The 24,448-nt window shown below is 41.3% G+C and overlaps 1 protein-coding gene across 4 annotated transcripts in view; it reads right to left on the bottom strand.

Annotated features, from left to right (window-relative positions):
* Positions 1–24,448, bottom strand: part of LOC139758171 (uncharacterized) — a 163,798-nt gene that overhangs the window by 122,257 nt on the left and 17,093 nt on the right. For all 4 annotated transcript variants that reach the window (XM_071679355.1, XM_071679354.1, XM_071679357.1 and 1 more), the window contains exons 3-4: positions 21,519–21,739; positions 3,210–3,295 (exon numbers count right to left, since the gene is read on the bottom strand). In XM_071679355.1, coding sequence (XP_071535456.1) covers positions 3,210–3,295; positions 21,519–21,739 — 307 coding nt within the window. The remainder of the gene's footprint in view (positions 1–3,209; positions 3,296–21,518; positions 21,740–24,448) is intronic.

Here is a 24,448-nt window from a genome sequence, read left to right as displayed (position 1 = left end):
TCTTTCACACACTTTACCAAGCTCAGTCACCAGCTTCTTCAGTTTCTCACATGAATCAGCCACCAGCACTGTATCATCAGCGAACGACAACTGACTCACTTCCCAAGCTCTCTCATCCACAACAGAGTGCATACTTGCCCCTCTTTCCAAAACTCTTCCATTCACCTCCCTAACAACCCCATCCATAAACAAATTAAACAACCATGGAGACATCACACACCCCTGCCGCAAACCTACATTCACTGAGAACCAATCACTTTCCTCTCTTCCTACACGTACACATGCCTTACATCCTAAATAAAAACTTTTCACTGCTTCTAACAACTTGCCTCCCACACCATATATTCTTAGTACCTTCCACAGAGCATCTCTATCCATAAATGCTACATGCAAATCCATTTGCTTCTTTAAGTATTTCTCACATACATTCTTCAAAGCAAACACCTCATCCACACATCCTCTACCACTTCTGAAACCACACTGCTCTTCCCAATCTGATGCTCTGTACATGCCTTCACCCTTTCAATCAATACCCTCCCATATAATTTACCAGGAATACTCAACAAACTTATACCTCTGTAATTTGAGCACTCACTCTTATCCCCTTTGCCTTTGTACAATGGCACTATGCAAGCATTCTGCCAATCCTCAGGCACCTCACCATGAATCATACATACATTAAATAACCTTACCAACCAGTCAACAATACAGTCACCCCCTTTTTTAATAAATTCCACTGCAATACCATCCAAACCTGCTGCCTTGCCGGCTTTCATCTTCCGCAAAGCTTTTACTACCTCTTCTCTGTTTACTAAATCATTTTCCCTAACCCTCTCACTTTGCACACCACCTCGACCAAAACACCCTATATCTGCCACTCTATCATCAAACACATTCAACAAACCTTCAAAATACTCACTCCATCTCCTTCTCACATCACCACTACTTGTTACCTCCCCATTAGCCCCCTTCACTGAAGTTCCCATTTGCTCCCTTGTCTTACACACTTTATTTACCTCCTTCCAAAATATCATTTTATTCTCCCTAAAATTTAATGTTACTCTCTCACCCCAACTCTCATTTGCCCTCTTTTTCACCTCTTGCACCTTTCTCTTGACCTCCTGCCTCTTTCTTTTATACATCTCCCACTCATTTGCATTTTTTCCCTGCAAAAATCGTCCAAATGCCTCTCTCTTCTCTTTCACTAATAATCTTACATCTTCATCCCACCACTCACTACCCTTTCTAATCTGCCCACCTCCCACACTTCTCATGCCATAAGCATCTTTTGCGCAAGCCATTACTGCTTCCCTAAATACATCCCATTTCTCCCCCACTCCCCTTACCACCTTTGTTCTCACCTTTTTCCATTCTATATTCAGTCTCTCCTGGTACTTCCTCACACATGTCTCCTTCCCAAGCTTACTTACTCTCACCACTCTCTTCACCCCAACATTCTCTTTTTTTTCTGAGAACCCCTACAAATCTTCCCCTTCGCCTCCACAAGATAATGATCAGACATCTCCCTCCAGTTGCACCTCTCAGCACATTAACATCCAAAAGTCTCTCTTTCGCGCGCCTATCAATTAACACGTAATCCAATAACGCTCTCTGGCCATCTCTCCTACTTACATACATATACTTATGTATATCTCGCTTTTTAAACCAGGTATTCCCAATCACCAGTCCTTTTTCAGCACACAAATCTACAAGCTCTTCACCATTTCCATTTACAACACTGAACACCCCATGTATACCAATTATTCCCTCAACTGCCACATTACTCACCTTTGCATTCAAATCACCCATCACTATAACCCGGTCTTGTGCATCAAAATCACTAACACACTCATTCAGCTGCTCCCAAAACACTTGCCTCTCATGATCTTTCTTCTCATGCCCAGGTGCATATGCACCAATAATACCCATCTCTCTCCATCAACTTTCAGCTTTACCCATATCAATCTAGAATTTACTTTCTTACACTCTCTCACATACTCCCACAACTCCTGTTTCAGGAGTAGTGCTACTCCTTCCCTTGCTCTTGTCCTCTCAACTAACCCCTGACTTTACTCCCAGGACATTCCAAAGCCACTCCTCCCTTTTACCCTTGAGCTTCGTTTCACTCAGAGCCAAAACATCCAGGTTCCTTTCCTCAAACATACTACCTATCTCTCCTTTTTTCTCATCTTGGTTACATCCACACACATTTAGACACCCCAATCTGAGCCTTCGAGGAGGATGAGCACTCCCCGCGTGACTCCATCTTCTGTTTCCCCTTTTAGAAAGTTGAAATACAAGGAGGGGATGGTTTCTAGCCCCCCGCTCCTGTCCCCTTTAGTCGCCTTCTACAGCACGTGAGGAATGCGTGGGAAGTATTCTTTCTCTCCTATCCCCAGGAATATATGCGGTAATAAAAAGAAATAAAAAGAGTAATAAAAAGTAATAAAAAGAGTGTGGTTGAGATAGCTGAAGAGAGTGTGCTGAAATGGTTTGGACATATGGAGAGAATAAGTGAGGAAAGGTTGACAAATAGGATATATGTGTCTGAAGTGGAGGGAACAAGGAGAATGGGGAAATCAAATTGAAGATGGAAGAATGGAGTGAAAAAGATTTTGAGTGATCAAGGCCTGAACATGCACAAGGGTGAAAGGCGTGAATGGAACACAGTGAACTGGGACAATGTGGTAAACTAGGATCAATGTGCTGTCGATGGAATGAACCGGAGCATGTGAAGCATCCAAGGTAAACCATGGAAAGTTCTGTGGGGCCTGGATGTGGACATAGCTGTGGTTTTGGTACATTAGACATGACAGCTAAAGAATGGATGTAGGTGAATGTGGCCCTTCATCTGTTCCTGGTGCTACCTCACTAATGCAGGAAATGATGATCAAGTATAGAAAAAAAAAATTCTGTATATACTAAAGAGCCTTCTTAACCAATATCACCATTCATAAACAAAATGAAAAATACATTTACAAGGGGTTACTCAAACAATCATTCTTATCATAAACTGATAGATTCCTACTTAGTGGTTAGACAAATGAATCTATCTAATCTACCCTAAACATAAAATGCACCCCCATAGGTCTAACAAGAATGTCACTGAATTAATCAGTGAATCTGTTTCAACACATTACCTCTGAACTTAATGAGAGGGAATAAAATATAAAACCTGGTATATAAGTAATAAAGAAGTTAATACTGACCTGAGCTGCACCAGCTGAAGCAAGCATAGCACTGTCATGTTGTGGGGAATTCTCTGCAATTCTGATCAACACATTTTTAGTGATGCCTGAAAAACAATGTGAATGTATACAAATATTGTGAATAAGTAACTGAATTCACAAGTCTTATTATGGCACTATGAGAGGTAAATGCATGGGTTTTGGAGAGGGGCAGGTGTGCAGTTTGTTGGGGATGGGGAAGGCCAGGGAATTGAATCAGTTGTTCTTTCCTGGTAACTCATCACTAGTGGAAGATTCAAGTGAGAAACTGGAAAAGTTGGTATCTGAGTTTGGGAGAGTGTGTGAAAGGAGAAATTTGAAAGTAAATGTGATTAAAGGCAGAGAAAACTTGAAGGAAGTAAAGTGATTCACATATCTGTGAGTGGCAGTGAATGGAACCATGGAGACAGAAGTGAGTCATGAGGTGGGTGAGGGCGAGAAGATTCTGAGAATATTGATGATGAGTGAAAGAGACGTGACAATCTGAGGGTGAAAATGAGAACTTTTGAAAATATGGTAATCCCAAAGGCATTGTATGTATGCGAGGCATAGGTCATAAATGTATGGAAGAGGGAGAATGTGTTGAATATAAAATGCTTAAGGGCAATTTGTAGCATGAAGGGTGTTTATCAAGCAAGTCATACTTGGGTAAAAGATAGGTGTGGAAAATAAAAATATGGTTGAGAAAGCTACAGAGGGTGTGCTGAAATGGGCTGGACATATGGAGCGAATGACTGAGGAGAGATTGACAAACAGGATATATGTGTCAGAAGTGGAGAGGACAAGGCGGGGGAAGCCAAATTGGAGATGGAAAGAAGGAAAGAGTAAGATTTTGAGTCTCAGAAGCCTGAACATGCAGAAAGATGAAAGGCAAACACAGGACGCATTGAACTGGAGCAATGTGGTACCATAGGCAATGTGCTTTCAATGGACTGAATCAGGGCATATAAGGGAAACCACAGAAAGGTCAGTGTGGTCTGGTTGGGGATATGGGGCTGTGGTTTTGTTGCATTACACATGGCAGAGATGGGATGTGAGAAAATGAGGCCTTTTCACCTATTCGTGGTACTACCTCACGAATGTGAGAAACAGTGAACAAGTACACACAAAAAAAAATTCCTCCTACAAAATCAAAACTGAAATCTCTGGACTAAGGTATTGCTCCTTGTTTGTCAATATTCCTTAGTGTTTCCTCAGTTTTCAGTAAAATCATGTTGGACTTCATTTTAGTTCTGGATGGTCTACAGGTTTCTATAATGAGTGTGTTCTTATTGCAGAGTATGCTTAATGATAATGTTTCAAGTTTCTTATGAGATAGTTTCAGTGTCAGGTTAGCATAAAATTTGTTGCTTACATACAGTGTTATCCCATCTTGCTTAATTTTTTCTCTCATATCAAAATGTCACATATCCTTCTAAATCTGCTTCATTGCTATTGTTTTTATTCATCAATGTTTCAGCAAAATCTAAAAGGATTATGTTTGACCCCTCATACATACTCATTCATGAATTTACTCTGATTCTGGTATTTTCATTTCTTAGGGTTGTACATTTTTGCAACATATTTCCACGTATTATTGTTTATTGAATCACATACTCCTTTATTACTGCTGGTCTGCTTGTCACTGTCACATTATTAAAGGGCACTGCTTTACAGTTACAAGTATATCAAATTTCTTCCAAACTCCATTAGCACCACAGCTAAAACAGTTTGTGTTTGTGATGCCACTTCTGTTTCCCACAGTTCTCATAGTTTCTTTCCATTTAGTCCAATTATTTATTATATTTTATGTCTGGTCACATCCCTCCTGAATCTCCAAAATCTACTGTCTTCTATCATGCCTTCCCTTTGTGACCTTCCTTGCATTCAACCATATTTTCTGTATCTATTTGTATCTTACCCCTCGGGTAGAGGAGGAAGAATTCTACCTTCAAATTCCCTGCATAACATACAAAATAACTTGAGGGGTGGGAGCAGTGGCCTGAAACACCCTCATCTTGTGTTTCAGTCTTTAAAAGATGGAACAGGAGTCAAGTGAGGTGTGCTCATCCTCCTCAAAGGCTCAGGCTTGGGTATCTCAATGTGTATAGATGTAACCATGATGAGAAGAAGGGAGAAATAGGTAGTATGAGGAAAAGAAACTAGAGGTTCTGGCTCTAAGAAAAACAACTCAAGGGTAAAAGGAGAGATTGGTTTAGGAATGTCTCATGGGTAAAAATCAGGGGTTGGTGTGAGGGTAAAAGCTGAGGAAGGTGTAGCACCACTGCTGAGTAGGTGCTATCCCTCTATCCACAACCTGAACCCACAAAAAGTTTCCCTAGTTTACCCCCAGATGCTTCACATGCCCTGGTTCTGTTCACTGACAGCAAGCTGACCCCTCTATAAAGCATTATTCTAATTCACCCTATCCCATGCACACGTTTTCCCTTCTTGCATGTTCAAGCCCCAATCACTCAAAATCTTTTCCACCCTATTCTTCCATCTCCAATTTAGTCTCCCCATTCTCCTTGTTCCCTCCACTTCTACCACATATATCCTCTTCGTCAACCTTTCCTCATTCATTCTCTCCATACATCCAAACCATTTCAGCACACCTTCTTCTGTTCTCTCAACCACACTCTTTTTATTACACCTCTCTTTTATCTTTTTATTTCTTGATCAATGAAATCACCTCATCCCACATATTGTCCTAATTCATTTCATTTCCACTACATCCATCCTCCTCTGCACAGCCTTATCTAAAGCCATATAATATGAATGGGATGGCAATACCTTCAAACACCCATTTTTGCCCTTCTAAATACCAAACTCTTTTTCCATACATTCTTCAGCACTCCTAGAGCCTTTGCCCCCTCACCCAACCATTAACTCACCTCCACTTCCATGGTTCCATTTACTACCATATCCATTCCTAGATATCTAAAACACTTCACTTCCTCCAATTTTTCTCCATTCAAACTCACACCCCAACTAACCTGTCCCTAAACCCTGCTAAACCATATAACCTCACTTTTATTCATGTTTCCTCTCAATGTCCTCCTTTCACACTCTTTTAAACTCAGTCACGAACTTCTGCACTTTCACACTTGAATATACTATCAGTGCCATATCATCTGTAAACAGCAACTTACTCTCTTTCAAGGCCCTCTCATCCCATTCAGACTGCTTACTTGTCCCTCTCTCCATGACTCTCACATTGGCCTCCCACACCATCCCGATCGTACACAAATTAAACAATCGTGGTGACATTGTACACCCTTGCCACAGACCAACATTCACTTTGAAACCATTTACTGTTTTCTCTTCCTTTTCATACACATGCCTTATACACTTGATAAAAACTTCCCTCTGCAGATCAGGTGTTTGCTTTGAAGAATATATGTGAGAAATACTTAGAAAAACAAATGGATTTGTATGTAGCATTTATGGATCTGGAGAAGGCATACGACAGAGTTGGTAGAGATGTTCTGTGGGAGGTAAGTTGTTAGTAGCAGTGAAAAGTTTTTATCGAGGATGTAAGGCATGTGTACATGTAGGAAGAGAGGAAAGTGATTGGTTCTCAGTGAATGTTGGTTTGCTGTAGGGGTGTGTAATGTCTCCAAGGTTGTTTAATTTGTTTATGGATGGGGTTGTTAGGGAGGTGAATGCAAGAGTTTTGGAAAGAGGGGCAAGTATGCAGTATGTTGTGGATGAGGGAGCTTGGGAAGTGAGTCAGTTATTGTTCGCTGATGATACAGCGCTGGTGGTTGATTCGGGTGAGAGACTGCAGAAGCTGGTGACTGAATTTAGTTAAAGGTGTGAAAGAAGAAAGCTGAGAGTAAATGTGAATAAGAGCAAGGTTATTATGTACAGTAGGATTGAGGGACAAGTCAAGTGGGAGGTAAGTTTGAATGGAGAAAAACTGGAGGAAGTGAAGTGTTTTAGATATCTGGGAGTGGATTTGGCAGCAGATGGAACCATGGAAGTGGAAGTGAATCATAAGGTGGGGGAGGGGGCGAAAGTTCTGGGTGCGTTGAAAAATGTGTGGAAGTCAAGAATGGCATCTTGGAAAGCAAAAATGGGTATGTTTAAAGGAATAGTAGTTCCAACAATGTTGTATGGTTGCGTGTCATGGGCTATAGATAGAGTTGTGCGGAGGAGGGTGTATGGGCTGGAAGTGAGATGTTTGAGGACAAGATGTGGTGTGAGTTGGTTTGATTGAGTAAGTAATGAAAGGGTAAGAGAGATGTGTGGTAATAAAAAGAGTGTGGTTGAGAGAGCAGAAGAGGGTGTTTTGAAATGATTTGGTCACATGGAGAGAATGAGTGAGGAAAGATTGACAAAGAGGATATATGTGTCAGAGGTGGAGAGAATGAGGAGAAGTGGAAGACCAAAGTGGATGTGGAAAGATGGAGTGAAAAACATTTTGAGTGATCGGGGCCTGAACATGCAGGAGGGTGAAAGGCGTGCAAGACATAGAGTGAATTGGAACGATGTGGTATACTGGGGTCGATGTGCTGTCAATGGATTGAGGGCATGTGAAGCACCTGGGGTAAACCATGGAAAGTTTTGTGGGGTCTGGAAGTGGAAAGGGAGCCCTGGTATTGGTGCATTATACATGACAGCTAGAGACTGAGTGTGAATGAATGTGGCCTTTGTTGCCTTTTCCTAGCACTACCTCGCACACATGTGGGGGGAGGGGGTTTCCATTTTCATGTGTGTCAGGGTGGCGACGGGAATGAATAAGGGCAGACAGTATCAATTATGTGAATGTGTATATATGTATATGTCTGTGCGTATATATGTGTATACGTTGAGATGTATATGTGCGTGTGTGGAGGTGTATGTATATACATGTGTATGTGGGTGGGTTGGGCCATTCTTTCGTCTGTTTCTTTGCACTACTTCGCTAACGCGGGAGACAGCGACAGAGTATAATATATAAATAAAATAATATTGAAGGTGGAAAGATGGAGTGAAAAAGATTTTGAGCGATCGGATCCTGAACATGCAGAAGAGTGAAAGGCGTGCAAGGAATATCATAAACTGGAATGATGTGGTATAACGGGGTCGAAGTGCTGTTAATGGATTGAACCAGGGCATGTGAAGCGTCTTGGGTAAACCATGGAAAGTTTTGTGGGGACTGGATGTGGAAAGGAAGCTGTGGTTTCGGTGCAATATACATGACAGGAAGAGACAGAGAGTGAACAAATGTGGCCTTTGTTGTCAATTCCTAGCGCTACCTCGAGCACATGCGTGTGTGTGTGTGTGTGTGTGTGTCATTTCATGTGTGGAGAGGTGGCAGCGGGAATGAAAAGGGGCAGCGGGTATGAATTATGAATATGTGTATATATGTATGTGTCTGTGTGTGTATATGTGTGTATATGTTGAAATGTGTAGGTATGTATATGTGAGTGTGTGGATGTGTATGTATATACATGTGTACGTGGGTGGATTGGGCCATTCTTTCGTCTGTTTCCTTGCGCGACCTCGCTAACGCGGGAGACAGCAACAAAGTATAATAAATAAATAAACATATATATATATATATATATATATATATATATATATATATATAATGTAGGTTTGCGGCAGGGGTGTGTGATGTCTCCATGGTTGTTTAATTTGTTTATGGATGGGGTTGTTAGGGAGGTGAATGCAAGAGTTTTGGAAAGAGGGGCAAGTATGAAGTCTGTTGGGGATGAGAGAGCTTGGGAAGTGAGTCAGTTGTTGTTCGCTGATGATACAGCGCTGGTGGCTGATTCATGTGAGAAACTGCAGAAGCTGGTGACTGAGTTTGGTAAAGTGTGTGAAAGAAGAAAGTTAAGAGTAAATGTGAATAAGAGCAAGGTAATTAGGTACAGTAGGGTTAAGGGTCAAGTCAACTGGGAGGTAAGTTTGAATGGAGAAAAACTGGAGGAAGTAAAGTGTTTTAGATATCTGGGAGTGGATCTGGCAGCGGATGGAACCATGGAAGCGGAAGTGGATCATAGGGTGGGGGAGGGGGCAAAAATCCTGGGAGCCTTGAAGAATCTGTGGAAGTCGAGAACATTATCTCGGAAAGCAAAAATGGGTATGTTTGAAGGAATAGTGGTTCCAACAATGTTGTATGGTTGCGAGGCGTGGGCTATGGATAGAGTTGTGCGCAGGAGGATGGATGTGCTGGAAATGAGATATTTGAGGACAATGTGTGGTGTGAGGTGGTTTGATCGTGTAAGTAACGTAAGGGTAAGAGAGATGTGTGGAAATAAAAAGAGCGTGGTTGAGAGAGCAGAAGAGGGTGTTTTGAAGTGGTTTGGGCACATGGAGAAAATGAGTGAGGAAAGATTGACCAAGAGGATATATGTGTCGGAGGTGGAGGGAACGAGGAGAAGTGGGAGACCAAATTGGAGGTGGAAAGATGGAGTGAGAAAGATTTTGTGTGATCGGGGCCTGAACATGCAGGAGGGTGGAAGGAGGGCAAGGAATAGAGTGAATTGGATCGATGTGGTATACCGGGGTTGACGTGCTGTCAGTGGATTGAATCAGGGCATGTGAAGCGTCTGGGGTAAACCATGGGAAGCTGTGTAGGTATGTATATTTGCGTGTGTGGACGTATGTATATACATGTGTATGGGGGTGGGTTGGGCCATTTCTTTCGTCTGTTTCCTTGCGCTACCTCGCAAACGCAGAAGACAGCGGCAAAAAAAAAAAAAATATATATATATATACGTATTCCCTGCGTGTCATAGAAGGCAACTAAAAGGGAAGGGAGCGGGGGGCTGGAAATCCTCCCCTCTTGTTTTTTTGTTTTTTTCCCAAAGAAGGAACAAAGAAGGGGGCCAGATGAGGATATTCCCTCAAAGGCCCAGTCCTCTGTTCTTAACGCTACCTCGCTAATGCGGGAAATGGCGAATAGTATGAAAAAAAAAAGATATATATATTATTCATTTTATCCCTGGGGATAGGGGAGAAAGAATACTTCTCACGTATTCCCTGCGTGTCGTAGAAGGCGACTAAAAGGAAAGGGAGCTGGAAATCCTCCCCTCTCGTTTTTAATTTTCCAAAAGAAGGAACAGAGAAGGGGGCCAAGTGAGGATATTCCCTCAAAGGCTCAGTCCTCTGTTCTTAACGCTACCTCGCTAACGCAGGAAATGGCGAATAGTATGAAAAAAAAATATTCATTTACTTTGCTTTGTCGCTGTCTCCCGCATTAGCAAGGTAGCACAAGGAGACTGATGAAAGAATGGCCCAACCCACCCACATACACATGTATATACATACACATCAAAACACATGCACATATACATACCTATACATCTCAGCGTATACATATATATACACACACAGCCATATACATATATACACATGTACATAATTCATACTGTCTGCCTTTATTCATTCCCACTGCCTGCCACCCCGCCACATACAAAATAACAACCCCCTGCCCTGTCATGTGCACGAGGTAGTGCTAGGAAAAAACAAATGCCACATTCGTTCACACTCAGTCTCTAGCTGTCATGTAATACTGCACCGAAACCACAGCTCCCTTTCCACTTCCAGACCCCACAGAACTTTCCATGGTTTACCCCAGATGCTTCACATGCCCTGGTTCAATCCATTGACAGCACGTCGACCCCAGTATACCACATCGTTCCAATTCACTCCATTCCTTGCAAGCCTTTCACACTCCTGCATGTTCAGGCCCTGATCACTCAACTACTAAGGAGCTCTAAAGCCAAAACGAATTTCATCTTGTATTACATTTTGTATAATAATTTGACGAATAAAGTATCTTATCTTAAAATCTTTTTCACTCCATCTTTCCACCTCCAATTTGGTCTCCCACTTCTCGTTCCCTCCACCTCCGACACATATATCCTCTTGGTCAATCTTTCCTCACTCATTCTCTCCATGTGACCAAACCATTTCAAAACACCCTCTTTTGCTCTCTCAACCACACTCTTTTTATTACCACACATCTCTCTTACCCTTACATTACTTACTCGATCAAACCACCTCACACCACATATTGTCCTCAAACATCTCATGTCCAGCACATCCACCCTCCTCAGCACATCTCTATCTATATCCCATGTCTCGCAAACATAAACATTGTTGGAACCACTATTCCTTCAAACATACCCATTTTTGCTTTCCGAGATAATGTTCTCAACTTCCACACATTCTTCAACACTCCCAGAACTTTCGCCCCCTCCCCCACCCTATGATTCACTTCCGCTTCCATGGTTCCATCCGCTGCCACATCCACTCCCAGATATCTAAAACACTTCACTTCCTCCAGTTTTTATCCATTCAAACTTACCTCCCAATTGACTTGTCCCTCAACCCTACTTTACCAAACTCAGTCACCAGCTTCTTCAGTTTCTCACACGAATCAGCCATCAGCACTGTATCATCAGTGAACAACAACTGACTCACTTCCCAAGCTCTCTCATCCATAACAGACTACATACTTGCCCCTCTTTCCAAAACTCTTCCATTCACCTCCCTAATAACCCCATCCATAAACAAATTAAACAACCATGAAACATCAAACACCATTACCACAAACTTACATTCACTGAGAACCAATCACTTTCCTCTCTTCCTACACGTACACATGCCTTACATCATCGATAAAAACTTTTCACTGCTTCTAACAACTTACCTCCCACACCATATATTCTTAATACCTTCCACAGAGCATCTCTATCAACTCTATCATATGCCCTCTCCAGATCCATAAATGCTACATACAAATCCATTTGCTTTTCTTAGTATTTCTCACATACATTCTTCAAAGCAAACACCTGATCCACAAATCCTCTACCACTTCTGAAACCACACTGCTCTTCCCCAATCTGATGCTCTGTACTTCCTTCACCCTCTCAATAAATACCTTCCCATAAAATTTACCAGGAATACTCAACAGACTTATACCTCTGTAATTTGAGCACGCACTTTTATCCCCTTTGCCTTTGTACAATGGCACTATGCAAGCATTCCACCAATTTTCAGGCACCTCATCATGAGTCATGCATACATTAAATAACCTTACCAACCAGTCAACAATACAGCCTTGCTGGCTTTCATCTTCCGCAAAGCTTTAACTATACTAACTCTTCTCTGTCTACCATATCGTTTTCCCTAACCCTCCCACTTTGCACACGACCTCAACCAAAACACCCTATATCTGCCACTCTATCATCAACCGCATTCAACAAACCTTTTATCCCCTTTGCCTTTGTACAATGGCACTATGCAAGCATTCCCCCAATTTTCAGGCACCTCACCATGAGTCATGCATACATCAAATAACCTTACCAACCAGTCAACAATACAGTCACCCCCTTTTTTAATAAATTCCACTGCAATACCATCCAAACCCGCTGCCTTGCCGGCTTTCATCTTCCGCAAAGCTTTAACTATACTACCTCTTCTCTGTCTACCAAATCGTTTTTCCTAACCCTCTCACTTTGCACACGACCTCAACCAAAACACCCTATATCTGCCACTCTATCATCAAACGCATTTAACGAACCTTCAGAATACTCACTCCATCTCCTTCTCACATCACCACTACTTGTTATCACCTCTCCATTAGCCCCCTTCACTGACGTTCCCATTTGTTTCCTTGTCTTACGCACTTTATCTACCTCCTTCCAAAACATCTTTTTATTCTCCCAAAAATTTAATGATACTCTCTCACTCCAACTCTCATTTGCCCTCTCTTTCACCTCTTGCACCTTTCTCTTGACCTCCTGCCTCTTCCTTTTGCATTATTTCCCTGTAAAAATCATACCAATGTCTCTCTCTTCTCTTTCACTAATAATCATACTTCATCCCACCACTCACTACCCTTTCTAATCTGCCCACCTGCTACACTTCTCATGCCATAAGCATCTTTTGCGCAAGCCATCACTGCTTACCTAAACACATCCCATTCCTCCCCCACTCCCCTGATGTCCTTTGTTCTCATCTTTTTCCATTCGGTACTCGGTCTCTCTTGGTACTTCCTCACACAAGGCTCCTTCCCAAGCTCACCTACTCTCACCACTCTCTTCACCCCAACATTCTCTCTTCTTTTCTGAAAACCTCTACAAATCTTCACCTTCACCTCCACAGGATAATGATCAGACATCCCTCCAGTTGCACCTCTCAGCACATTAACATCCAAAAGACTCCCTTTTGCGCACCTATCAATTAACACATAATCCAATAACGCTCTCTGGCCATCTCTCCTACTTACATACGTATACTTTTTTTAAACCAGATATTCCCAATCACCGGTCCTTTTTCAGCACAAATCTACAAACTCTTCACCACTTCCATTTACAACACTGAACACCCCATGTACACCAATTATTCCCTCAACTGCCACATTACTCACCTTTGCATTCAAATCACCCATCACTATGACCCAGTCTCGGGCATCAAAACTACTAACACACTCACTCAGCTGCTCCCAAATCACTTGCCTCTCATGATCTTTCTTCTCATGCCCAGGTGCATATGCACCAATAATCACCCATCTCTCTCCATTCACTTTCAGTTTTACCCATATCAATCTAGAGTTTACTTTCTTACACTCTATCACATACTCCCACCCCTCCTCTTTCAGGAGTAGTGCTACTCCTTCCCTTGCTCTTGTCCTCTTCCTAACCCCTGACTCTACTCCCAAGACATTCCCAAACCACTCTTCCCCTTTACCCTTGAGCTTTGTTTCACTCAGAGCCAAAACATCTGGGTTCCTTTCCTCAAACATACCACCTATCTCTCCTTTTTTTCTCGTTTTGGGTACATCCACACACATTTAGACACCCCAATCTGAGCCTTCGAGGAGGATAAGCGCTCCACGCATGACTCCTTCTTCTGTTCCCCCTTTTAGAAAGTTAAAATACAAGGAGGGGAGGGTTTCTAGCCCCCCCCCCACTCCCATCCCCTTTAGTCACCTGGTACCCACTTTATCAACCAAATCCTCAGTGTGAATGAATAACTGAGTTGAATGTGGACTGAGTGCCACAAACATGATTTGAACTTATGTGCTCAACCCACATGGCCCATAAATGTGTCATAGTAAGGAATGCAAACTGCTATATCACAGGAGGATTTTTTACATGCTATATATCTATATATTTGATGCCCATTCCCTTTGGGAGCTCTCATCAAGGGGTGACCATAGCAAAAGAGTCTCCAGTTATCATTGTCCTTGCATGCCTCCCTTGCATGCACCATTCCATGCATCTTCCACTATTTCTCTCTCTCCAGTGTTCCTCCACCCTATTTGCCCATGTCACAGGTGGTCTTTCACTCACACCAACCTCTTTAATTGTACTACCGTACACTGTCCTTACAAGGTCAAAGTCTAGCATTCTTTCACATGCCCAAACCACCTCAAAGTATTGTTTCACCTTTGCATTTTCTGCAATACCACGCCTCTCATGCACCCTTTCATTTCTTTCTTCATTCCATCTAGTCACACTGTATGCTCTTTTCAAATAGCTCATTTACACAGCCTGGATTCCTGACCTCTGTGCATCATTCCATGGTCATGTTTTGGCTGCATATGTCAGGTTTGGGGGGGATTAAGCTGTCCTTAAATCCCATCTTCATTTCCATATTTACACATGTACCCTTCATTATTCTCTTAAGAGAACTAATGACTCTTCTACCCTGTACTGCTCTCTCTCTTATCACTCCTTCCATATCACTATGCTTACACAAGACAGCTCCTAGACACTTAAATTCTCCCATTTCTTCCAGTCCTTTTCCTCCCATATCGACAGGACAATTTAGTACACTTTCTTCTTTCATTCTGTATAGCTTTACAAAATATATACTTTCACTCTATTTCCTTTCAAACACCATTACTTCACTTTCACTTGCATTTACCTTCAATCGCCTATGCTTACACACATCATAAAACACAATTACAACCTTCTGCAACTCCTCTTTAGTCTCAACAAACAACATAGTATCATCTGCAAACAGGCTTACCACTAGCCACTATATCTTACTGCCACACTCCATCTGTGCACCCCTTTTCCCTGGTTTTGCTTTCATCTCTCTTATCAATCCATCCACAATATCATAAAGCCATGGTGACATCATACAGCCCTGCTTCACACCTACATGTATACCAAAACTTTCGCTCAGCTCTCCATCCACTCTTACACATGCATTTGCTCTTCTATAGAAGGCTTTTACACTATCCAACAGTTGCCCCCCTATACCATGTATCTTTAATACATCCCATGAAGCATTCCACTCGACTCTGTCATACATTTTCTCCAGATCAATAAAAACTTATTACCTTTTACTAAATACTTTTCCATGGTCATCTTTGCTACAAATATCTGATTCACACACCTCCTACCTTTCCTAAAACCTTCTTGCTCTTCATTTATTCTGTATTCAGTCACTTCCATCTCTCTGTCAATCAATATTCTTGCATACACTTTTCTTGGTATACTTAACAGACTTATTCCCAAATAATTGCAACAAACATCCTTTGCATCTTTTCCTTTGCATGGCTTTCACCCAATCCTCAGACAGAACCTTCTATTTCCATGCTAAATTACATATAAGATGCATCCACTCTATCACACTTTCTCCTCCATACTTTTGCTTTTCACCTGTAATCTCATCCACTTCAGTTGCCTTTCCTACCTTCAACCTCATTACTGCCCTTCTTACCTCCCTCTTTGCTATAGGCCTTGCACTTGTATCCTCTTCCTTCCATCCTCCGTACCCATGCATTTAACAACTGCTGCCTTCTCTTGTCCAACATTCATCAGTTCTTCAAAATACTCTTTCCATCTTCCTTTCACTTCCTCCTTTTTATTCAGGAATTCCCCTTCCTTACTTCTCACATCAACATTTCCACTCTTACATTCTCCCCTTTCCTTTCTCATCTCCTTAATGTATTGTTCATTATTATCCCAAAACTTTTCACTTTCTTCCAAATCTTCATCTTCTCTTTCTTTGCTTTCCTCTATCAGCTTCTTAACACTATGCTTAAATATTTTGTATTCTTCCCTCCTCCTTTGCTGAACTTCCACTGGTACATTCCTATTGAGCAATCTACCATATGCATTTGTCTTCCCACAGCATTTATAATATCTTCTGCCCATCATGCATTGCTCTTTTTTTCCTGTATCTCACTACCTTGTATCCAACTACTGATTCTACAACCTTTGATAGTATTTCTCTAAACATTTTAAACACCTCATTCCCACATAACTGCATTCCTAAATTCACTGCACTTCCATCTCAGCTTTCAGTTGCCTTCTTTTCATACTCCTCCCTGCATTTTTTTTTTATTCATCTTGTCGCTTGCCAACACTTTTACCTCTCACCTCTCTGTTCTTCCTTACATCATACCTCCACTTCTCCCTGATCCTCACCCCCACAAGAACTGTGAAATGGTCTGTCTCCAAAGAATCTTCTCACAACTCTAACATCCAGCACAGCCTTGCTCAATCAAAGCCTTTTGCTCTTTTCCTCCATCATTCTTCATCCATGTATATCTGTGGGTCATCTTGTGCTGAAAAAAGGTATTTGCAAGGAATAAACACCTTTCAGCACAAATATTCACCAGATAGCTTCCATTCTCATTCATTCTAGGCACTCCCCATTTAACAACTGTCTTGCCAATCTCATCACATCCCACTTTTGCATTCATATCACCCAATATAAGCATGTTTCACTCTCAAAACTATCAAAACAGTCATTCCAATTTCTCAAGAAAAGCTTCATTCTCTCCTTACCTCATACAGTCTTTATATTCACAGGTGCACATGCACATGCCAATGCATACTTCACAATCCCAATCTTTCCTTTCATCCTCACTATTCTTGATCCATTCCATCCATGCTCTGTAATGCCCTCTCATACTCTTGGTGATAGCAGAAATACACATCCTTCTTTTCCTCTTCTTCAATAATCTTCATTCATTTCTGTCCATCCCACACCTTCCATGCCCTCCCATAATTTGCATTCATTTCCATTTTTGCTCCACACACCATGCCCAAGGATATGGGTTTCTCCAATCCCTAACATATCCATGCCAAAACTTTTAAACCTCTCCACAATCTCCCTCCTTTAACTCTCAACAGTCATCCCATTCACATTCAGTGCCATCACCCTCAATCACTCATCTCTTTTAACCCATGGCATGACTGGCAGACTCCAGTGCCGCTTCTTAGCCTTTTGTGCCTCATCCTTGACAGGTCACTGGCAGAGGGCAACTTCAACTACACACCACTAATACCCTTGGTATAGAAATATCTTGTACAGCACAGATTAACTCGGTGACCTCTAAGTTTTAGTGCTGGTGTTGCCGTACAGAAATGTTCAATGTCAACGCTGATTAATCCTTCAAGTATTCTAAACCATTCTATTACTTTGCCTCAGAGATGCTTCTTTCTTAGACAGAACAAGTATAATTTTTACAACCTGTCCTCAAAATACTTTGTTATGCTCGGAAGGAATAATTCAGCTGCTCCTCGCTGCCCTGCATCCGATTTCAGAGCAACCTTTCTTAAATGGGGGCCCAGAACTGCACTGCATGTTCAAGGTCTGCATGTTCAAGGTGAGGTCTAACTAGACTTAGGTATAGTGATAATATCACATCCTTGGTTTTGTATGAAAAATTTGTATTAATAAATCCAAACATTCTATTTGTTTTCTTGACAGCTTCATTGCAATGCAGGGAGAGTCTGTTGTTGGGGACAGTGACTCCTAGATCCCCTACACAAGGGGAATCCTTTATCTTGTGGCCCATCAGTTCATGATCAAATTTCTTGAGGTTTTCTACTTATAACAAAAAGTATTTATTGACGTTAAATAGCATTTGCCATTTTCTATACCATTCAGCAATATCATCTAGATCTTCTTGTAATCTTAGCCTATCTTCTTCAGTAACGTGACAATGCCAATCTTTGCATCATCTGGAACTTTGGACACTTAAGTTATTCAGCCTTACATCATTATCAACAAACTGAAATGTATAGGCCCAAGGACACATTCCTAGGGTAACCCCCTTGTAATGGGTGACCAGTGATTATTCACCATTCATTAAAACTCTCTGCCTCCTATCATGTGACCAAGCTTCTATCCAATTTCCTATGCAACCAGTAATCCCAAGGCCCAGAATTTATGCATCAATCTAACATTGGGGACTTTGTAGAATGCTTTTTGGAAATCCAGAAATATGATATCTATTGTTTTCGTCTTCCATGAGTATTAAATAATTTATGATAAAATTCAAGGATCAATCAGGCTATGTTGTTCCAGGTAAGATATGCTTTTATCTCTAATAATCAACTTCAGAAGTTTACATATGATTAATGAGAGGCTAACAAGAGGGTTACTGCCTGGCATTTCACAGCGTCCCTTTCTGAATACAAGAGTGACATTTGCCAGTCTCCACTCCTATGGGACTATTCCACCCTGGAGAGATTTACTGAAAATATAGTTTAATGGATTGGAAATTTCATGTTTGATGTTTTTAGTTACTCATGAGCAGAAACAATCAGGACCTGGACTTTTAGTGGTCTCCACCTTATCTATCTGTGATGGTAGCACTCTCTAACAGTGGCAGTATATTCTGATATCGTGTGAGTGCTATCTATCATCATGTCAAAATTCATGTTGCTGCTTTCTACTGTAAAAAAAACAACTATAAAACTTGTTTAGGGTTGTTTCCATGCTTTTATCATCCACAATGAGTTCCCCATCTTTCTTTACTTAGGGTCTATCCCATTCCTTATATGATTCTAATTACTGATGTTTCTACTACTAAGTCTTACAATACTTACTTCATATTCTCTTTTGGATTGCTTTATAAGTCTCTCCTAACTGCACTATACAGCATTGCAATATCTGGGACATTGTTTCATTTCTTAAGCTTGTAGAGTTTATTTCTGCACCATATAACCCTTGTATTATTTTGCTTTGTCGCTGTCTCCCGCGTTTGTGAGGTAGCGCAAGGAAACAGACGAAAGAAATGGCCCAACCCACCCCCATACACATGTATATACATTCACATCCACACACGCAAATATACATATCTATACATCTCAATGTACACATATATATACACACACAGACACATACATATATACCCATGCACACAATTCACACTGTCTGCTTTTATTCATTCCCATCGCCACCTCGCCACACATGGAATACCATCCCCCTCCCCCCTCATGTGTGCGAGGTAGCACTAGGAAAAGACAACAAAGGCCCCATTCGTTCACACTCAGTCTCCAGCTGTCATGCAATAATGCCCAAAAACCACAGCTCCCTTTCCACATCCAGGCCCCACACAACTTTCCATGGTTTACCCCAGACGCTTCACATGCCCTGATTCAATCCACTGACAGCACGTCAACCCCGGTATACCACATCGATCCAATTCACTCTATTCCTTGCCCGCCTTTCACCCTCCTGCATGTTCAGGCCCCGATCACTCAAAATCTTTTTCACTCCATCTTTCCACCTCCAATTTGGTCTCCCACTTCTCCTCGTTCCCTCCACCTCCGACACATACATCCTCTTGGTCAATCTTTCCTCACTCATTCTCTCCATGTGCCCAAACCATTTCAAAACACCCTCTTCGGCTCTCTCAACCACGCTCTTTTTATTTCCACACATCTCTCTTACCCTTACATTACTTACTCGATCAAACCACCTCACACCACACATTGTCCTCAAACATCTCATTTCCAGCACATCCACCCTCCTGCGCACAACTCTATCCATAGCCCACGCCTCGCAACCATACAACATTGTTGGAACCACTATTCCTTCAAACATACCCATTTTTGCTTTCCGAGATAATGTTCTCAACTTCCACACATTCTTCAAGGTGAGGATATTCCCAGGTGAGGATATTCCCTCAGAGGCCCAGTCCTCTGTTCTTAATGCTACCTTGCTAACGCGGGAAATGGCGAATAGTTTGAAAGAAAGAAAGAATAACCCTTGTAATATTTCATGAGTACCATTCAGGCCTGCTTTTGGTTTTATTGTTTCTGTCTTGTATGGAAACAAATGTGGAGAGAAAGATAGAGATTGCATGCAAATATGAGAGAGAGAGAGAGAGAGAGAGAGAGAGAGAGAGAGAGAGAGAGAGAGAGAGAGAGAGAGAGAGAGAGAGGTGAATTACTTGTGTGTTTGAGGCAGAGAACGTAAGTTTGAGGCACATATAAATCCGTCAGCAATCATTCATGACACTGCAGCCTTCAAAAATTTGCTATGAGAGGACTAAAACTAACAATAAGTCTATATACATTTTTGGGTTCTGAGAAACCTATTCTTTCAAGTAAAGGGAATAAAAATGGTTATGAAAGGAAAATATAATTCATTTATGTGTTAGGGGAGCTCACATTCCTATTGTGTTTGGCATCTATAAATCAAACCAATGTCTCCCATCAACACTCACTGCCTGAAATTTCTGGGAAGTATAAAAGCTTATGATAATAGACATACATATCTATGGGGTTCAGAGAAACATGTTCTTTCAAATGGCAAGAGTAAAAAATATAATGTTTATTATACTCTGCATACGTGGCATATAGGCAATCATACATCTCACAGCAATGACATCCCTTCCTATGCCCTTGTTCTAATAAAAAAAGGGTTGTAAGCATGCGTTCGCTGTGATATTAGCTGTTTTTGGGCTTGGAGAGGCAAGCTGTTTCAAATGGCAAGAAAAGAAATAAAATAAAACATTTCAAATTTTACATAAACTTGCCATTTTGAGGTTCTAGTTTATTTTTTGGCTTGCCATAATGAAGGGTTAAGAGCTGCTGTAACTGCAAAACTAGTTGGGTATGAACACTGTCAGGCGCCACAGTGATTCAGTGGCTCACGATGACATACAACCAAAGTCACTGGTCAAGCCACTGAATCACAGCTTGGAATTGGCCACTGCTGGACTACTGAGTGGACCAGGTTGTGCATGGGAGGGGAGGGTGGTGCTGGTATGGACTGCATTGGGCTGTTGTCATCCGGCCGTTGAACATGTAACCTGAGCTTCTGAGCAAGTGTTGTCTGCCAGAGTTCCAGTCTTTTCTTAACCCTCGGCAGCCTTCAAGTGTTGTGCTGCGGTTTGACTATCTACAAGAATATAGTTCTCATCTACCACATCATGTAGTGTGTGCAGTGTTCCATGCTATATTATGCTTAAGGTTGATCACTCTTAACCTATAAACACTGGTCATATCAGTACTTTCTCAGCCAGAAAGATATCACTGATTCCTTGAAATGTAATCAGATCAAGACCTATTGTAATAAATAACAGACAAAAGTGTAATTTACACAAACCTGTATCATTCAGACGCCTGAAAATATCCTCTCCTTGCCAGGAAGAAGCAACTGGCTTCTCAGTGACATCATCATTAAGCAGAGTCCAATAAAAGGCTGCTATATCAATGGAAGTTTTTGCGTCATCAATGAGGGATGCCCATGTACTATAGACACTTGGGTAATGTATACTTCCAGGACTGTAGGTCAAATTTTCAGGAATGCTCTCGACCAAATGAAAACTGAAAAAAAATCTTACTTGAACCAAATGGTATTACTAAAAGAAATTGAGAAATGCTCACTTCAAGCCTACAGAAAGTAGAGATAAAAAGGGACTACCTGCCTATAAACTTTTATATAATTCTCAAAAAACATTTTATGCTGATTATGTACATCCAATGCACCATTCCCAGTGTTTCAGTAAATGGATCATAATGTCCAAAAAAACACACAATATTCAAGCTAGTGCAAAAACATCTCTTAGAGACACTAAGGTTATCATTTATCTTGTTTTTATCCATGTGACTCCCTTAAACCTCTACAAGAAATAATGGAAATTAGATAGTACATATTCATCAAGATAGCCCACAATTATCTCCCAAAATATATTACACTTATCATACGTAAAATATATATTACAAGAGTTTACAACGTTTCCACTAAATCAACAGGGTCACCACATATCACACATTCATCCAGAAGGTTAATCCCTTATCTTTATAGGACATCAAAATCACCACACATCATACAATCAACACAATGGTCCATGCATAATCCATACCAAGCCCTGAGGCCATAAAACTTTCATCAAGAAGGCCTACATATCATCTCCACTAGATATCATTTTTCATGTTACACTTATCAAAGGAGCCCAATACACGGTCTCTGATTTTTTTTATACTTGACCGCTGCTTCACTCATAAGAAAGGTAGTGCCAGGAAACAGATGAAGAATGGCCCATCCACTCATATACACATATAGATACATAAACACCCATACAAGCAGTGATGAGGTGAAGACGAGATGGAGTGAGGATTATTCAATATTATGAATGATTGGGTGACAGATGTACAGTGTTTGGCTTAAGAAGTAATGTAAAGTTAGAGTCAAGGAAAGTGGTTTGGTGAAGAGAGAAGAGGTGGTTAAAGAATTGTGCAAGGTGAAATGTGGCAAGGCAGCTGTAGTGGATGGTATTACCAGTTGAATTTCTTAGGGAAGGGAGTGACTGTGTTGTTGACTGGTTAGGGAAAGGATTTCCAATGTAAGTATGGATCATGATGAGGTGCCTTAGGAATGGCAGAATGCCTACATAGTGCCACTATATAAAGGCAAAGGGGACAAAGGTGGGTGTTTGAGGTACAGAGACATGATTTCATTAAGTGTACCTGGTGAGGTGTAAGGGAGAGTGGTGACTGAGGGTGAAAGCATGTACAGAGCATCAGATTAGGGAGGAACAATGTGGTTTCAGGAGTGACAGAGGATGTGTGAATCAAGTGTTTTCTTTGGAGAATGCATGTTAGAAATACTTACAGAAGAAGAGGGATTCGTTTGTAACATTTATGGATGTGGAGAAAGCATATGAAAGAGTTGGCAAAGATGCTTTATGGAAGATGTTACAAACACACTGCATGGAAAGAAAGCTATCTGAAAAAGTAAGGAATTTCTATCAAGAGAATAAGGTACGTGTATGCGTAGGAAGAGAGGAGAGTGAGTAGTTCCAGGTGGAGGAAGGTCCATTGCAGCGTTGTGTGATGTCATAATGGCTGTTTAATTTGTTAATGGACTGGGTGGTGAGGGAGGTATGTAATCTGTCGAAAGTGAGGGGGACTGGGATATGAGCCAATTGCGGTTTGCTGATGACACTGCACTGGTGGCAGATTTGAGGGAGAAACTGCAGAGATTTGGTTTTTGAAGTTGGGAGAGAACATGTAATGGGGGCTGCTGAGAGGTTTTTGAAAAGAAGCACAGTCATTAAGTTTAGCAAAGAAAAGAGGTTAGGTGGGAGTGACTTTGACTGGAATAAACTTGGAGGAAATGAGGTGTTTTAGATACCTAGGAGTGGACATGGCAGTGAATGGAATCGTGAAAGTGGGGGGTGAATCAATGGGTAGGTAAGGGGTTGATGGCTCTGGGTACAATGAGGAAAGTGCGGAAAGAAAGATTAATATCTAGGAGGGCGAAATCAGTATGTATGAAGGTATAGATACAACAATCTAGTATGGATGCATGACATGGGCTATAGATGAAAAAGTATGGATAGTGTGAATGTGTTGGATACGAAACCTTTGATGACAAAATGTGATGTGAGGAGGGTTGATCAATTAAGTAATGATATGGTAAGAAAGAAGTGTGGTGACAAAGAGAGTATGGGTGAGCTGAAGAGGGTGCACTCATATGGTGGGACATATGGAGAGAATGAGTGAGGAGAGGTCGACATAGGGGAGCCTGAACTGCAGACTGAACTGAAGATAGAAAGATGGAGTAAGAAAGATCTTGAGTGCTCAGGGGTTGAACATCCAGGAATGTGAAAGGCATGCATGGTATGGAACAAAATGGAGCAATCCGGTATACAGGGGGCAATCTGCTGTCAGTGGACTAAAACAGAGCAGCTGAAGCACCCAAGGGAAACCTTGGAAAGGATTGAGGAGCCTGGTTGGTGCATTTCACAACCACAGCTAAAGAATAGGTGTGAGCAAATGCAGCCTTTTTTTTCTTCATCTGTTCCTGGCATTAACTCATTAACATGGGGAATTGGCAACAAAAATGAAAGAAAAACTGCAGTGAATATCTAACATCAGACTTTGCTAATCTTGAAAAGCTGTTTAGATTATGCTAGGGTTTATCATAATTTATTTCATGGGTTAAAACATAATACTCTGTTAAAGTGGCAGCCGTTTCTAAACTTGGCTTTTTTTCCTTCCAATAAGTCATTATGTTTTTTTCAATTCTCC

This window comes from Panulirus ornatus, chromosome 29 (genome assembly GCF_036320965.1).
Source record: "Panulirus ornatus isolate Po-2019 chromosome 29, ASM3632096v1, whole genome shotgun sequence".
In the NCBI taxonomy this organism is placed as follows: domain Eukaryota; kingdom Metazoa; phylum Arthropoda; class Malacostraca; order Decapoda; family Palinuridae; genus Panulirus; species Panulirus ornatus.
The sequence above is the reverse complement of the archived record's forward strand: the minus strand, read 5'-3'. Positions and strand labels throughout refer to the sequence as shown.